The following is a 16,948-nucleotide window of genomic DNA, read 5'->3' on the forward strand; positions in this document are numbered from 1 at the left end:
GCATGACATTGTGGAAAATATAACCTCTAGACTGCCTCAGTTAACTCAGGTACTCTTACAAAGCACCGAGCTAATCCTGCAGAGGCATTTACTCTCAAGGGTGAGAAAGGCAAACCAAGTTGGGGGTGGTGGGAAGGGATGTGCAGTGCTAACACCATGGGGGTGAGGGTGGGGGACAAGAAGCCCACACTAGTAATAGAGGCATCCAACAGAGCAGGGAAAGTGAACAGAAGTCACATCTGAAGCAGTAGCACATAAGGTGACACAGGCTTAGGAGAGACAGGACTCCACTGTGAGATGAGGTATGAGCTATAAGCCAAAGGGATGGCTGGGTATGGTAGCCCATTCCCATAATCCTGAGCTTGGGAAGCAGAGGTAGGAGAATGAAACAAAGTTTAAGCCTGTCTGGTCTACAAAGTTAGTTCCAGGCCAGGCAGGGTTACCCAGTGAGACCCACTCTCAAAACAACAAAAATCAAGGACCCAAGTAGACTTAAGTACCAGATTCTAACAAGGAAGGCGTATGCAGTGACAAAGGATCACCCCCAAATGGCCTTCCTTTCTAACTCCCTTTAACCACTGAGGGTGCGTATAAAGCTTGCTCAGGCACGGTACCTGTGAAACTGAGAAGCCCTGAGGCATTTGAGTTAACTGACTGACTGCCACCTAAGAAGACCAAGCTTTCCAGCCTCTCCAGCCCTGTATGCTTCTGTCTCAACACAGGGAAGACCCTGAGTTGGCCATCCCTTCTCTGCTAGGGGAAAGAGCTGGGCAGGAGCCAGCCAGGTGCTGTCTAAAGCCTACCAAGTATTTTAAACAAAATAACCCCCATGCTCATTAACAGCTCTAAGTCTGGAGGTAGAGGAGCCACCAATGGAGAGCACAGCCCAGTGCAGAAGGTACCTTATGTTCAACATGCTCACCGGCTAGTGTATCAGGCACGTTTGTGCTGTCCCAGCTAGCCCACACTGGACTCCAACAGTATGTCCAGGTAGCACTGGCACTCGCTGTGAACACTGGGAGTCCACAACAGGGGTCTGTCACTTTTTTTTGTAACTTAAACCAAAAGTAGTGCAGCCTTGTCTCTTCGAGCAAGGGAACTGCTTCTAAATCCTGGCCATGGCAAGTGTGACAGAGCTACCACTGCCCCGGGTACTACCCGCACTCGCCCCTAGAGCATACTATCCACCAACTAAAGCACACGACCAGCTTCTAACAAGCACAGAAATCTGTAACTGAAAAAGATTAATATTAAGAAACAAGTTTCAAGGACATGACTCTGTGAACATATGACTGAGCAAAATGCAAGGACCAGGGCTCTCCCCAGTACCACCATATAAAAGAAAAGGAAAGTGAAAACCTGAATTAAGAACCATTACCTAAGACCATCCTGTGCTGGAGCAATGCACACACTCCTCAAACCCCTATGAGCCGCCTACATAACCCCAGTGGTTACTGTGGACTTCCGACATGCTGGTTTCTGTGTCAAGAACGCCACTTCATTCATTAACTCAACCCCTACAGAACGAGCTTGCAGTGCAGACCAATCTAACAGTGATGGATATCCACCTTTGCCTCTACGGTTCTGAGATTAAAGGTATGCACCACCACACCCAGCCCGCAGTCCATCTCTTCCTGAGGAAGTTAACTCAGGCAGCTCCCTGCTCTGTAATCCCCTGGTCCTGAGAGCTACAGAGCTGCCTTGCATACACCTTACCTCGGTCCTCCTCCTCGGTTTACCCTCACCTCTCCCACCACATTCAAGTCAGGGATGACTCGAAGCGAGAACAAGGGTACAGGTGAGGTATGTTTTCAGATGCCACACTTTACCAAAAAATAGCAGGACTGAAGACAGTTATACCACACAAAACCTAAAATGATACTTTTTCTATTTTTAATAGCTAAATTGTTAGCCTCCATGCTGACCTAGTCACATGGTCCCGTCCAAACCTACATTCTTAACTCACAGCAAATACTGGCTGGTGCCACTAGGCCAAGCCAACCACAGCCTTACCTTTCCTTTCAGTGTCTGCAATGCATCCAAGTAAGCAGCTAGCATGGGTAGGCTCAAGGTCTCCACGAGGGTGGTGTGCAGCCACTGGATCAGCTTGGTGTCCCAGCTGACACTTGCCAGTGCCTGCCGCACCCTCCTTGCACACTTGTCCACAGCGACACGACGCAGCACAGGCTCATTGCAAGCCTGAATGGTGTTCACAAAAAGAATAAAACATGAGTTACACTCAGTGAGCAAGCCGGGGACTGTGGGGAGAGAGCACGAGGGACACAAACAGCCAGTGAGGGCTGAACTAAGAGTCAACCATAGACAGATTTCAGATGTCTTACCCCTTCATTGGCCAATCGTGCGAGCCGGTCAGACTGCAGGGCTTTGAGGATCTTGTTAAACAGCTTATTCTGAGCCACTGTCCAGCCAGTCCTATAACAGAAACTCCAAGGAATTAAAGTGTAACCCTGAGGACGTCCCCATGGATGTCCACCACATAAAGAGATGCTGTCATATTTCTGTTCTCATTATGAAAGAGTCTAAGGTCACTGAGCTAAAGCACAAACTCAAGGCATGACAAATCATGGCGTCTTTTCAGTGCTCAAAAGCATTTATCTGGTGGCTAAAATAATCATACTAGTAATTAAAACATGCTTCAATTCTATTTATTTCCCAGTATGGTCTCACTTCATACTGTACCCAAACTCCAACTCCTCTCCTGCCTCAGCCTCCATAGTGCTGGGACACATGCCACAACAATTGATCAGCCTACATTTTAATGTACTAACTATAGTGGAAGTAGGAGAGTAAGGTGAGAGCTCTATTTAAACCAGTTTGCAGAGCAAAAATGGAACAGAACTATAACAACTCTCCAGTGCCGCAATGCTGTACCCAATATTAATGGTTTTCCTTTTCCAGTTTTGCCTTTTTGTCACACAAGTGTGAAATAATGTTAATATTTTCTTATCCCAGCACATCACAACACACAAATCTCTGTCTCCTTATGGGCAGGCTCTAAGCCCAGCTGTAAACTGCAATCACAAATATTGCTCTCAACCCCACCCCACTGCCAACAGAGCAGGTCACTCCTCACCTCATGCCCAGCAACTCAGCAGTCTTGACATCACAGTTGTGACTAGCAATCTTAAGAGGCAGGAGGAGAAAGGCAACAGAAGATATTTCAACTCTATGTACTCTGTCTCCAATCAAGAAACTCCTAACAAGCTGGACATGGTAGTACATGCCTTTAGTCCTAGCACTCAAGATGCAGACATAAACAGATCTCTGTGAGTTCAAAACCAGCCTGGTCTGCAGTGACTCCCAGGATAACCAAGATTATTACACAGAAAAAAAAAAAAAAAAAACCTGTCTCAAAAATAAAACTCCCAACAACTGGGAATAGAATACAGTTATGGGGGGTTGGGGATTTGGCTCAGTGGTAGAGCACTTGCCTAGCAAGCACAAGGCCCTGGGTTCGCTCCCCAGCTCCGAAAAAAAGAACAGGAAAAAAAAAAAAAAAGAATATAGTTATGGGCTGATGAGATGGCGGCACCATGGGTAAAGCGATTATTGCTGTGCAAGCATCAGGACCTGAGTTTATATCCCTACCACCCACATAAAAGCCGGGCAAAGTGTCACATATCTGTAACTCAGTGCTGGGGTTGAAGGGTGGGCAGAGAAAGAAGTATTTCAGGGGCTTGATGCTCAGCCCACCTAATCAATCAGCAAGCTCTAGGTTTAGTGAAAGGCTATATCAAAATATAGATCAAAATATAGAGGCAATAGAAAAATACCAGATAATCTCGGGCCTCCCCCTATATAAACACAGGTGAGCACAGCTGTATAGTCCACATGTACATTTAAATGCTTAAATACACATGTACATGCAAAACACACACACACACACACACACACACAACAAATACATAAAATGTAAAAAAAAAAAAAAGTTACAGTTCTGCCCCGAGCTGTGTGGATCCAGGATCTTCCCCAATCTCATCATCTAATGGCATTTAATGTCATTCTGCTTAGTTCTGTGTGCTCTTCTGTCCCCGATCAACACCTTCCATTCTCCTACATAGACCCTGTGTGCACCAAGTGCAGTCCTGTACCTGGACCCTTTTCATTCATTCCCTGAATTCACACAGTTGTGCCCTTTGTCCTTCCCTTCATGCACTGTTAAATATCACCTTCTACTGAGGCTTCCTAGATCCCTCTTATCCCACCCTGGGATTCTCTAGCTCCGCTTTTCAACTACTTCACCACCTCACATTCTAGCCATTCTATGTGTCTGGCTTCCTTTGCTAGAATGCAAATGACAAGAAAGCCAAGATTTTTAAGGTTGTGTTTTAATGCTATATCCCCAGTACACACAACAAGTGCCTGACACACTGAGGATTAAAACACTGCCAAATGAACAGAGCGACTGCACACACAATCTAAGTGCTCTGAACAGCTGGGTCCATCCAGTCCCCACACATAAACAACAGGAACAAAACAGCATGGTCAAGCTGCAGAGAAGCTGCTTGAAAGGGTGTCAACAGTCTCCACCTGTAACTTCACAGAGAAGCAGCAGCTTTTCCATCACACCTGACCTTACTCAACAAGAGACATCGACAGGTCTATAACTACAAGTATCATGGCCCAGTGAACACACAGGAAGGGCAAATTACCTTTTTAATTTACTCTGTTCAACTACCTAGTTCCCCAGGAACTAGCTAATATTTACTAGAAACTCCCTTTCTCTAAGTAAATTAAAAAATCTCACCTACCACACAACCTGCATGGTACAGGAGAAGCCTAACCAAGAGGCAGGATGTTATTCCACTCTGTAATAAGGAGTAGGCTATGTACCCTGAGTCTTCCTGTCTAAAAGACAGACATGGACTAGATGACTTAATTCAAGTTAGCTATGAACAGTGAGAAAGTTTAGAGAGAAAACCAGGCGTTCCCTCTTCAGAAATGCCTTCATTTCCCTCCTGGATAACAGATCTAATCCAGCCAAGTATATCCTCAGATCTTACTTTTGTGAGACAGACTCTCAAACAACTCAGGACGATCCTGAACTTGCTATGTAACCAAGGTTCATGTCAAACTCAGGAGTCTCCTGCTTCTGGCTCCTAGATGCTAGAATCACAGACGTGCAGCATCACATGTTGCTGGAGCGCCATCCATCCATCCATCCATCATCTATCTGTGAAGCTTTCCTTGCTACAGATAAATGCCTGAGTCCCCAAAGCTACTCACCCTCTTCTAATACTGTGGAGGTAACTAGAAAGAGGCTTAGGTTCTAGATTGTGCTTTTTTGCCTTTTTTCTCCCAGTTCTCTTGGCGTGACCTCATCAGAATTATGTCTATTGTTAGAGAGTTTGGATTTCGGAGATAGACAGAAAGCCTTAACTCCACTTGGATGGGAAGGCTTGATGGTCCCTAGCCCTTTGGTTCATACTCTTTCCTTCACATTACTGAAATGCACAGCATATTTACCCTAGCAGCGTCTCCCCATAAACAGTGATTCTCAGGTGGGCTTGAGACATGCATGTGTAGCAGTGGGAGGGAACAGAATGTTCAAAAACAGTATAGAAAAGGTTTTCCAGAGACAGGTGCAGTGCCATTTTAATGTACTTCTTAGTTTTTAAATTCTACCCTGGTTTGGTTTGGTTTTTCAGGATAAGGTTTCTCTGTGTAGCCCTGGCTGTCCTGTAATAACTCTGTGTAGACCAGGCTGACCTCTAAAAGAGATCCATCTGCCTCTGTCTCCCAGTACTGGGATTAAAGAGGTGTACCATCACCACCCAGATAATTTCTACCCTATTTGTAAGCACTAAGATTATTATTTGTGTGTGTGTGGTGTATACACACATATGCATGTGAGTGGGATGTCCAAGTGTGCACATGAAAACCAGCGGTTGAATTTGGGTGTCTATCTTTTTCTGTATTATTTTTTTTTAACAGTCTCTCACTGACCCTGGTACTTTATGCTTAACCATGTTTGACTAAATGGTTGGCCAGGAAGTTCCAAGGATCCCCATCTCCTCCTCCTCCAATCTTGGTGCCACAGACTTGTGTCTCTTTGCCCAGCTTTTTTTTTTTACATAGATGCTAAGGATCTGAGTCCAAGACCTGAGCATGCCCAGCAAGTATTTTATCCTGAGTCTCTCCTCAGCCCTTCCCTAGTCATTTTTTTAAACTTGATTTCACTATGAAATCAAAATGGCATGAAGAAACAATATGATCTGAACAAGACTATTTAGAAATGACTACAACAACACATGAAATTAAATTTAAAAGCCACAAATTTTGAGTCTAAAAGCTCAGAAAAAAAATTCTTAGGGTTACTGTTGCACATACAATTAAGTGACCCAAGAATTGAAATGTGTTCTATGCATTGTCAGCTTCGTGGGAGGCTAAAAATTTAAACGGGCAGGGGGAAAAGATCTAACCCAATATTAAGATAAAGAGCACGCTAAAGATATAATTTAGGAGCTGATGGGAACTGTGTGAGTCAAAGGCCCCTCCCTTGGGCCTGACTCTGTTTGCTTTTCATGAGTGCAAGAAATACATTTTCTCATTTTCATAGATGACATCACAGTCTTTTGTCTTCCTTGGTCTGACCAACCTGGATGATATGCTGACCTCAGGCTCGGCCTAGTTGAAGAAAGCAAGAGAGCACACTGATCCTAGAAAGCCTGACTCTTTTTCCTTTCTCCTTTTTAAGAGACAGGGCCTCACTGTGTAGCCCACACTGGCCACAAGTGTGGCCCACTCTGCCTCATTTCCCAAAGGCTAGGGCTATGGACACATGCCACAAAGCTGGCAAACCCAGTGCTTTCAAAGGTAGTTATTAATTCCCCGATTCTGCTCCAAGGGAGACAGATTCAAAGCAAAAAATGTCTAAAAGAATTAAAAAGATTTCATCTTATGTATATGAATGTTTTTGCTTTCATGTATATGTGTGCGTGCCTGATACCCACAGAGTCTAGAAAAGGCACTGAATGTCCCAAAACAGAGTCAGGGTGGCTATAAGCCACCACATGAGTGCTGGGAACAGAAATCTGACCCTCTGCAAGAAGTAAAACTCTTTAACTGCTGGACCAGCTCTCCAACCCCAGATTTAAAAGAAAAAAACGTTTTTAAAAGATTGTGTGTGAGAATGGGCAGTGTGTGGTGTATTTAGGAGGGGGCATATGCCATGGCACTTGTGAGATCAGACAACAGCGTTGTGGAGTGATTTCTCTCCTTTTCCCTTACATGGGTTCCAGCAATTGAGTTCAGGTCATCAGCCCCTTGAACCAGGTTTGTGTTTTGACAAATGCTATCTCACTGCTCCTGTCTAAAGGAATTTTTTTAATCTTATTTTAGTTTTTGTGACACAAGGTCTCTCTAAATCGCCCTGGCTGTCCTGGAACTTACTAGGTAGACCAGGATGGCTTCAAACTCAGAAATTCTACTGATTCTGCCTCCCACCCACTGGAAATCAAGGTGTGCACCACCATGCCCAGACTACGGGAAAATTTTAAGTGAAAGTCAAACAGGATAAGACAAAAAACACCAGAAAAGCTTAATTAAGTCACACAACTAAGAAAATAAAGACTTAAAAGGGGAAAAAAAAAATAGGTGGTCTGGAGAGATGGCTCAGCGGTTAAGAGCACCGACTGCTCTTCCAGAGGTCATGAGTTCAATTCCCAGCAACCACATGCTGGCTCACAACCATCTGTAATGGGATTCGATGCCCTCTTCTGGTGTATCTGAAGACAGCTACAGTGTACTTGTATATGATAAATAAATAAATCTTTAAAAAAAAAAAGAAAAGAAAATAGGTAAGAGGTAAGGAACGAAAGAAAGGGCTAGAGAGATAGCTCAGTGGTTAAGAGCATTGACTACAGCACTGATTGCTCTTCCAGAGGTCCTGAGTTCAAATCCCAGCAACCACATAGTGGCTCACAACATCTGTAATGAGATCTGATGCTCTCTTCTGGTGTGTTTGAAGACAGTTACAGCTATATATAATAAATAAATCTTTAAAAGAAAATAAGGAACGAACGAAAACAACTCAAAGCTTTTGGACTTAAACACCAAAGATCCAACCTGATATATACACATATATATTGTAGTATGTAGCCACACAACATAGATGTATGTATATATATGTGCACACCCACACATAGTATTAAGTATTAGACAGTTATACAAAGTTCCAGAAGGACACTGGGAAAGCTCTTGGTTGAAATTCTAACATTATCATTTCTTTTAAAAAAATTTTATTTTATATATATGAACCCACTGTCACTGTCTTCAGACACACCAGAAGAGGGCATCGGATCCCACTACAGATGGTTGTGAGCCACCATGTAGTTGCTGGGAATTGAACTCAGGACCTTGGGAAGTGCTCTTAACCTCTGAGCCACCTCTCTAGCCCTAACGTTCTCATTTCTAAGACAGACTACTTTCCAATACTAGATTGTTTTGAGCTAAAATATTAGATGTTTTAAATGTTATTTGGCTGGGCAATGGTGTCACATATCTTTAATCTCAGGACTCAGGAGGCAGAGGCAGGCAGATATCTGAGTTCCAGGCCAGCTAGTTCCAGTCAGTTCCAGGCCAGTCTACAGAGTGAATTCCAGGTCAGTCAGGTCTATACAAAGAAACCCTGCTTTGAAAAACAAAAACAACAAAAAACCGACCTCACCCAAGCAAGTGAATGAGTATTTTGTCAAGTATTTTCTCAAAGGCAAAGCATCTAAAGCAGCGTTCCATCTGATGAACAGATGGGGCACAGGAAGGGGTGGGAGGCAGCAGGAGAGGAGTGGGGATGGTGCTGGTGGCCCAACATCTTCAGTACTATATATATATTACTTTGCCACCAAACAAATTTTTCAAAGATCCCAGAATCATGACTGTGATACACAAACATTAAACATGACCCAAACCCAGCTGGCTAACTTAACTACAGAGTTAACATAAGAGGGTTATAGAATATATGGTCTCTGACACAACTACAAAACTCTTGTTTGTGCAAAAACAGTCATGGGCAGTAGCTGTATTCCAATAATCGTTATTCATAGACACTGAAGTGAAAATTTTATGTGTCACAAAATACCTCTTTTTCTCCAGCCAACTTAAAAACATAAAAACTATTCTTAAGGCATACAAAAGAAATGGACCAAATCTGGCACATAGGTCAGTTTGGCAACTCCTGCCTGATCTAGACAAACACAGAGACTGAAACCATTTCATACAGTATCCACTCTCATTAGAGAAGACTAGGATTGGGTGGTGGTAATAGATTTTGTTTCCTATACACAAAAACGATCTGTAGGCAGTTCCTAATGAGTAGGAGCGGCAGGGGGAAGAGCCCTAACAAAGAATGGAAGTCTCTCACTCTAAAGACTCAAGCCACCCAGTCAGTAGTCTCTGAAGATGAATACCTAGACTCTAGAGAGCTGTCTGATAGAGGTGTCCATGGAGTTCTCAAGTGTGGGAACCTATAAATGTCACATGCCCTACGCAGACAGAAAGGAAGCAGCACTTTATCAAGGGAAAGAGGGCAATAAGATGATCATAACCACAGCAGAGGCAACTTCCAAACAAGCTAGACAACAACACTCACCTCTTCAGTTAAGGTAGTGTGTGCTAACAAATAATGGAGTCAGCTCTCTGCAAATGTGACCTTCCCAGAGAGATAGCCGAAGGGCTGTTGCTAATACAACCCTCCCAATCTTACTGAGACACAGTAACAGTGTATCAGTGTGCAGTCCTAACAGAAGGACAAAGGCTCACTCTAGAGACCTTAGGTGAAGGGCACCCTAGTCTACTCCTGTGCCCATCTTTCTTCTATAAACTCTCTACTCACCACCCCAGTGGAACAAAATGGCTTCTCAAGACTCTCTACTGGGGACACAAAAAACGATCTGTAGGCAGTTCCTACTGAGTAGGAGCAGCAGGGGGAAGAGCCTTAACAAAGAATGGAAGTCTCTCACTCTAAAGACTCAAGCCACCCAGTCAGTAGTCTCTGAAGATGAATACCTAGACTCTAGAGAGCTGTCTGATAGAGGTGTCTGGCCCAGCACTCAAGTGTCTCTTCGGCCTAGCAGTTTATCTTTCCTTATAAATTAAGAAATTAGTGACCACGCTTGACAGCACAGCCTCAGTTTTGACAGTAAAACAATATATAAAAATAACAAAAGGCCCGGGAGTGACACACCTATAATCCCAGCACATGAAAGGTAGAGGCACAAGGATCATGAGTTCAAGGTCAATCCTAGCTACTAGGGAGTATGAGGTAGGCCTATGTTACACCAGAGATCCCGTCTCAAAAAGAAATCAAGAAAGGGGTTAGAGACGTAGCTCAACAGCTGTGAACACCTGCTGCTCTTGAGAGGACTAGAGTCAGCACCTGGCATCCATATCAGGTAATTCACAAGTGCCTGCAGCTCTAGGGGAGCCAACCTTTTCTGGTTTCCAAGGCACCCCAACACCCTGGCATACTCTCACAGACATACACAGTAATATAAAATGTATCTTTTAAATGAAGGAGTGACTGAAGGAAGGCATTGTTATGTACTATAAAGTCTAATGACTAGCTCCCAGACCTCTCAATCATAACCAAGGGTTAACTAATTTTAAAAAGTGCTTCAATTCTCTCATACATGTATCCCTCAGGTTTTTTTAACATATCACTTTTAGTTTACATTCACTGGTGTTTTGCCTGTGTAAGGTTGTCAGAAGCCCTGGAACTGGAGTCACAAACTGAGCTGCCATGTGGGTGCTGAGAATTGAATCTGGTCCTCTCAAAGAGCAGCCAGTGCCCTTAACCTCTGAGCCATCTCTCCAGGCCCTGTTTCCCATATCTATTAAAGCTGTATTTTTTTTTAATTATTTACTTATTTATTTTATATATGTGAGTGTATCTTCAGAGGGCATCAGACCCCATTACAGATGGTTATGAGCCACCATGTGGTTGCTGGGAATTGAACTCATGACCTCTGGAAGAGCAGTCTGTGCTCTTAACCACTGAGCCATCTCTCCAGCCCATAAAGCTGTATTTTTAGTAGAGAGAGAGAGAGAGAGAGAGAGTGTGTGAGTGTGTGTGTGTGTGTGTATGTGTGTGTGTGTATGCAGGTGCCAAAGAAGGCCAGAAGCATCCCCCTTGGTCCTCTGAAGAGTACTACACCCTCTTAACCTATGAACCATCTCTCTTGCCCTCTCATCATTTTTGAAAATGGAGTTCTGCCATGGAGTTATATCTCCAACCTTGCAAAACTGTTTTAAAGCATTTCAAGCTACTAGCTTCACATATGATTCAAAAACATTTATTACCTCAGTTGTAGATCATGTCATATCAATGCAAATCTCACAAACATAAGAGTTTCGGTAGCTCTTCCTGCAAAGTTAGTCATATCTATATCCAGCAAGTCAATTGTACAGTTTTGTGGTGTTGGGGGCCTTACATATGCCAGGAAAAGGCTTTACCTCTGTGCTACATCCCCAATCCCCTACTTGTTATAAAAAGATTAAAGTTTCACTCTGCTGCCCACACTTATCTTGAGTTCAAGTCCTCCTCCTGCCTAGGCCCTCCATGGTGCTGCAACTGTGACATCTGCCACTGTGTATGCTGGGTAATGAGCGAGAGTTAGGACAGTAGTGAGGCAGCTCACTGCAACCCTCCTGCCATGCGCTGCACAGCAGCGAGCAAAGATACAATGCATGTGGAGAGAACATCCCACTGCATGACTGTGAGTGGAACAACATGAGCTCCAGTGGAAGTTTCAAAGACGATGATAATACACAATTACCAAGTACTAAAATTTGCCCCAAACTGGCCAATCTATCCAGGACTGGCCTACCTGTTGACGTGCTCTTCCCAGTCTTCTGGTGGAGGAGGAGCATCTGCATCTGTCCTGGCGAAGATCACATGCCGTTCACACTCATTCATCACACTTCTTGCCTTCTGATTGTCATAGAGTGGAGCAGGAGTTGCCGTGACAGTCTCCACATCTATTGGAACGTCTGACTCACTGTAAACAGGTGAGGAAATAGGACCAGGCCACACACACTTCACACAACACACATGCTTAACCATCAGCTGGCTGCCAATGTTTAAAACATGTCTAATCAACATGATCAGCTTTAAATGATTTCCACATCCACAGTCATGACATCCTCTCATCTAGCGCTCCCCTCCCTGCTGTGTGTCTGGGAAAGACAGGGTCATTACACTTCCTGTGGCTTCGGTTTTTTTCTTCTTAAAGTTTCATCATGCCTGGAGTTGACTATGTTGCCCAGGCTAGCCTTGAACTCAGTCATTACTGTTTTTTTTAAGATTTTAAATGCATGTATGTGGGTACAGTGTCCACAGAGGCATCTGACGTGAGTGCTGTGAGCTGAATTTGGGTACTCTACAAGAGCAGTATGTGATCTAACTGCTGATCTATCTCTCTCCAACTCCTAGCCTTAACCTCTTGACTCTGCTCTTGCCTCAGCCTCACCAAGTGCTGGAATTATAGGCACAAGCTGCCATAACTGGCTCCAAAGCCTTTTCAAGAGCATTTGCTGCTCTTGCAGAGGACCCAAGTTTGATTCCTAGCACCCATGTGGGGTGATACAATGCCTAATCCTAGCTCCAAGGGGATCTGATGCCTCTGACCTCTGAGGACACTGGTATTCAATGAACATACTACACTCATAAACACAATTAAAAATAAATTTTCCAATACAGTAATTCAGTTCCTAAATCACCGATTCTTGTTTTTTAAAAAAAAAGTCATTAAGTATAAACACAAAACAATAAGTTTTATATAGTTAAAAAATTTTCAAATTTTACTTAAAGTTGGTTTTCAGTTATGCCCCAGGCCATAAGCTTAGAATTATGCTAGAATGTTCCCCTAAAGTCACAGATCATGGACACTGAGGAAACTGAAGCCAAAAAACCATTAATATCATTAGGAAAAAAACTCCCCTGAGCTGGGTTGATTACAGGTCTGCACTTGGGAGGCAGAGGCAGGCGGATCTCTGTGAGTCAACCTGGTCTACAGAGAGTTCTAGGATGGCCAGGTATACATAGAGAAACCCTATCTCAAGAAAGCAAACTACATTTCTAAGCCACAGAAATGACTGCAATCTGAATGTTGGGAGGCTGCCAACCCGAACTACAAAGCTAGCCAGGGGTACACAGTATAGTATGACCCTGTATCAACAATCCTTGCACCTGAGAGGTACAGGCAGGAAGATCAGAGTTCAAGAGTCATCATGTCTGGGGAGTGAGAGTGTGTGTGTGTGTGTGTGTGTGTGTGTGTGTGAGAGAGAGAGAGAGAGAGAGAAAGAGAGAGGAGAGAGAGAGAGGAGAGAGAGAGAGGAAGGGGGGGAGAGAGAGAGAGAGAGAGAGAGAGAGAGAGAGAGAGAGGGAGGAACCCAAACACAAGATCTCAACTCCCAACAACAAAAAAATAACCTGTGTTTGTTTGAGGGAAGATTAAACTCAAAACAAACACAAATATCTCATTCCAAAAACTTGTAATGATCAGAAAAGAGCAATTCAACAAATTCTGACATGGGTGAAATCAGAAGGTGCAAAACAATTAACTAGTTAGTCAAATGTAACCAATTCACTTATCAGAGGGTAGATTTCTGAAATGTTCTTACCCTCTACTGTAGGGTGGCTGGAAATATAGAGATTTAAGGAGGGGTTAATCTAAACCTTGGCTTTCTGAAAGGAGGTAAGGGTGATGGCAATGTTGTGGGGACTACCTCCCAATTTGTGCACTGAAGTCAGAGACTCAAGAATAGTTTGGGGGGGGGGGGGGGTTGAGGATTTAGCTCAGTGGTAGAGCGCTTGCCTAGTAAGCGCAAGGCCCTGGGTTTGGTTAAGAAAGAAAGAAAAAAAAAAAAAAAAAAGAATAGTTTGTAGCCAAAGGGGGGGGGGGGGGGACGACACTAATTCTTCAGCTTCACCTTCCAAGCTCTCCAGTCACCCCACAGCCCCAATCACTCTCAAGAACATCTATGCCCCGCCACACTGCCATGGTCAGGCGGAAGTAGCCCTTAAGAAGGAAACCCAAACTCACATGGTATTCTCAAACTCACATAGTATTCTCCTGCTGCCGACGGGGAGTTACAAAGAGCATGCGGGTGGGGCGGGCGCTGCTGGCATCGGGGTGGGCACTCCACGGTTTTGCATAGCTATGATCCAGAAAAACAAGGTCCAGTTCCCGCTCATGCACTGAAAGCTGGAAAAGCAGGGAGGTACCCATCCGACGAGCTGAAGTCTGGAAGTCCCTCTCCCCACCCCGGTGGGCCATGTCAGTAGTCAGGCAGCCAAACCAAGTCAGGGTGCGAATATCTGCATGCTAGTCACCTGCGGTGAAAAGGGGCTTGTCAACTCAATAGCTTCCGTTTCTCCCAAGTTTCCCTATCAAAACATGCCTTTATGCCCATCATTCATCGATTATGCATACCACTACGGAACAGAAAGGTGGCGGGTGCCATACACAGTTTTGTGACTGTAAACTGACAAGACTCCACAGTTAGCAAAAATATGACCTTTCTGTGCCAAGGCATGGTGACGCACGCTTTTCGTCCCAGCATTGGGGAGGAAGAAGCAGACCTATCTCCGGGAGTTCGAGGACTGCCTGGTCTATAGAATGCGTTCCAGGACAGCCAGGGTAACAGTGAGATCCCATCTCAAAAAAAAAAAAAAAATTTTTTTTTTTTGGCTGAGCAATTTTCTTCCTGGGTGGTAAAGGATTTTGCAAATCAGAGGGATCACAAACATGAATTCTTCTAAAGCTAGAGGAAGTGCGTGGGGACGGTCAGCTCCAGCACGCCCAGCACAACAGGCGGGCACCGTGGGCTGAGTGCAGCCCAGGGCTCCAGACATCATCGCTTTGGCCTGAGGTCAAGGGGACTTTCCTAGGGTCACATTCTACCCAAGGTCTGCACCGACCTCAAGGTACACCGGAGTTTTGAGAGAAGAAAAACCAGAGCCCGCCCTCAGCCCGACCGGGGCCTTAGGAGGCCTCAGGAGGCCTCTTCTTCGCCCTCCCTCAGCGAGGCGCCCGGCAAACGGCCCGCTCCTCCGTGAGGTTCCCGCCACGGAACCGCAAAACCACAAAACGGCCCACCCGGGCGACTCGGCCAAGGTCATCCCGAGTTCCCGGCGAGGAGGAGCCGCCCGGCCCCGCCTCCCCTCCCCGGGCCCTCCTCGGCCCGGCGCCTCGGGCGCTGGGGCGGCCGCGTCGGCCTCCCGCGCCCCGCCCGGCCCGCGGCTCCAGCCCCGGCTCCCGCAGGCCCGCGGAGCCCCGAGGTCTTCTCCGATGCCGCCGCCCGCCGCCTGGAACCCCACGGGCCGCCACCCGCGCCGGGACGGACCCGCGTCTCACCCGCAGTTGTCGGCCGCGCGCTCGCCGGAGCTGGATCACAGTGCGCGTGCGCCTCACCGCCCGGCGCCACGGGCTCCGAGGAAAACGCGGAAGTGGATTGCTCTTCCGGAACTGCGCGGCGGCGAGCGGCAAAGCCTGGAGCGGATCCGCGACCTCGCTGGCCTGTGGGGAGTGCCGTGAGCCCGCGCGCGCGCGCGCGACCCCGGGACAGAGACGTCCTTCCTCTACGTTTTCTGTGGGGAAAGTGAGGGCAAAGAGCTAAGCAGTTCAGACAGCCCCGGCGCTCGGTGTTCCCCGCCACAGTCAGTTCCTCCTCCCCCGACCTATTACAGAGCAGGGTTCTATCTGCAGTGGGCGGGCTCAGCCCAGCGTTGAGACTTTGTTTATAATTCCAAGGCAGGAGGCTGAGACAGGAGAATCTTGGTGAGTTCCAGGACAGCCTGAGCTACATAGCGACAGACTTGTCTCAAGACCTCGACCACAAACCAGAGAGATGGGGAGAGAAGAGGGAGGGAATGCTTTGCAGAATGTCCGGATACAATTCTAGGGCTCTGCGGTGTTTAACGAAGAGAAATTGGTGGAGCTCAGACTAGGATGAGGTAGATGATGAGGTAGAGGAGAGATGTGAGGTTCAATTTTTAACCGCCTGGCCCACAGATCCCAGCAAGCAAAGTTTCCGCCCTTTTCTCATCTCGAAATGTGCAAATACCTAAACCCTGCCTCAATAGGTTGCCAGGGGAATACAGTGGATTATTTCCGCCACCTGTCAAGAGCTCAATTGATTTCTTGATGGCAATTACTGCAAGCTACCCCCACCTCCAGGTGTCATTGGTTGTTTTTATTTACTATTTATGGAGGGATGGTGAGACATGGTCGCATGTATCTCAGGCTGGGCTTCAAGCTAGCTATGCTGCCAGAGAAGACCTTGAATTTTATTGTTGGTTTGGTTCGAGTTTTGTTTTGTTTTTGTTTATTTGATGTTTTTTGAGACAGAGCTTCTCTGTGGAGCCCTGACTGTTCTCAAGCCCAGTAGGCCAGGCTGACCTTGAACTCAGAGATCTGCCTGCTTCTGCGCATGCCCACCACTTCCTGGTTAACATTGAATTACAGATCCTCTGCTCCTCTCCCTTTCAAGCGCTGGGATTATAGGCCTGCACTACCGGGCCTAGCATAGAGCAACGTGTTTTAGACTTAGACTTGACTAAGGAGGAGGGTCAGGAAAATTAAGCAACGACAAGAGGTTTCGTAGGTGTGCAAAGACTGAAAATTAACTCAAGGGGTGTTTCTGACAGTTCATCCACAATGTCACTGTATCCTTGGTTCTGAGCACACAACAAGCACACTTTCATGAGGCTCGTGCCATATAACTATGGCGCCAACAAATGTTTTCGAAAACCCCTTGGCTCAGACTTTAGACTATTGTATGTTATCAATTGCAGTGTTTTTGCTGTAGACACAAAGTTTCCTGCTCTTAGAGAAACCTGATAACTTTATTATGGAAAACAAAGGCTCTTAATACGTTCCTCTCTCTCTCAGCATGTGTCAAAGTAACATTTCTTTGGACTGTGATA

At 45.7% G+C, this 16,948-nt stretch overlaps 2 protein-coding genes across 51 annotated transcripts in view; one reads left to right on the forward strand and one right to left on the reverse strand.

The window, feature by feature from the left end:
- Kansl3 (KAT8 regulatory NSL complex subunit 3) overlaps window positions 1-15,421 on the reverse strand; it is a 43,486-nt gene extending 28,065 nt beyond the window's left edge. For 11 of the 50 annotated variants that reach the window (XM_087566038.1, XM_087566028.1, XM_087566033.1 and 8 more), the window contains exons 1-5: window positions 15,378-15,421; window positions 14,083-14,353; window positions 11,847-12,017; window positions 2,343-2,433; window positions 2,014-2,199 (exon numbers count right to left, since the gene is read on the reverse strand). Coding sequence is in view for 35 of the 50 variants with exons in the window: in XM_087565996.1 (XP_087422122.1) it covers window positions 2,014-2,199; window positions 2,343-2,433; window positions 11,847-12,017; window positions 14,083-14,297 (663 nt within the window). In the remaining 15 variants the exon portion in view is untranslated. Of the gene's footprint in view, window positions 1-2,013; window positions 2,200-2,342; window positions 2,434-3,094; window positions 3,145-11,846; window positions 12,018-14,063; window positions 14,354-14,941; window positions 15,178-15,366 lie in introns of those variants that run through there. The other 39 variants (XM_087566037.1, XM_087566027.1, XM_087566011.1 and 36 more) reach the window with 16 other exon arrangements.
- Window positions 15,422-15,476: 55 nt separating this feature from the next.
- Window positions 15,477-16,948, forward strand: part of Fer1l5 (fer-1-like family member 5) — a 54,877-nt gene continuing 53,405 nt past the window's right edge. Inside the window, exon 1 of the mRNA XM_087567595.1 lies at window positions 15,477-15,800. The gene's annotated coding sequence lies outside the window, so the exon portion shown is untranslated. The remainder of the gene's footprint in view (window positions 15,801-16,948) is intronic.

This window comes from Rattus norvegicus, chromosome 9 (assembly GCF_021556685.1).
Source record: "Rattus norvegicus strain SHRSP/BbbUtx chromosome 9, alternate assembly SHRSP_T2T, whole genome shotgun sequence".
NCBI lineage: Eukaryota > Metazoa > Chordata > Mammalia > Rodentia > Muridae > Rattus > Rattus norvegicus.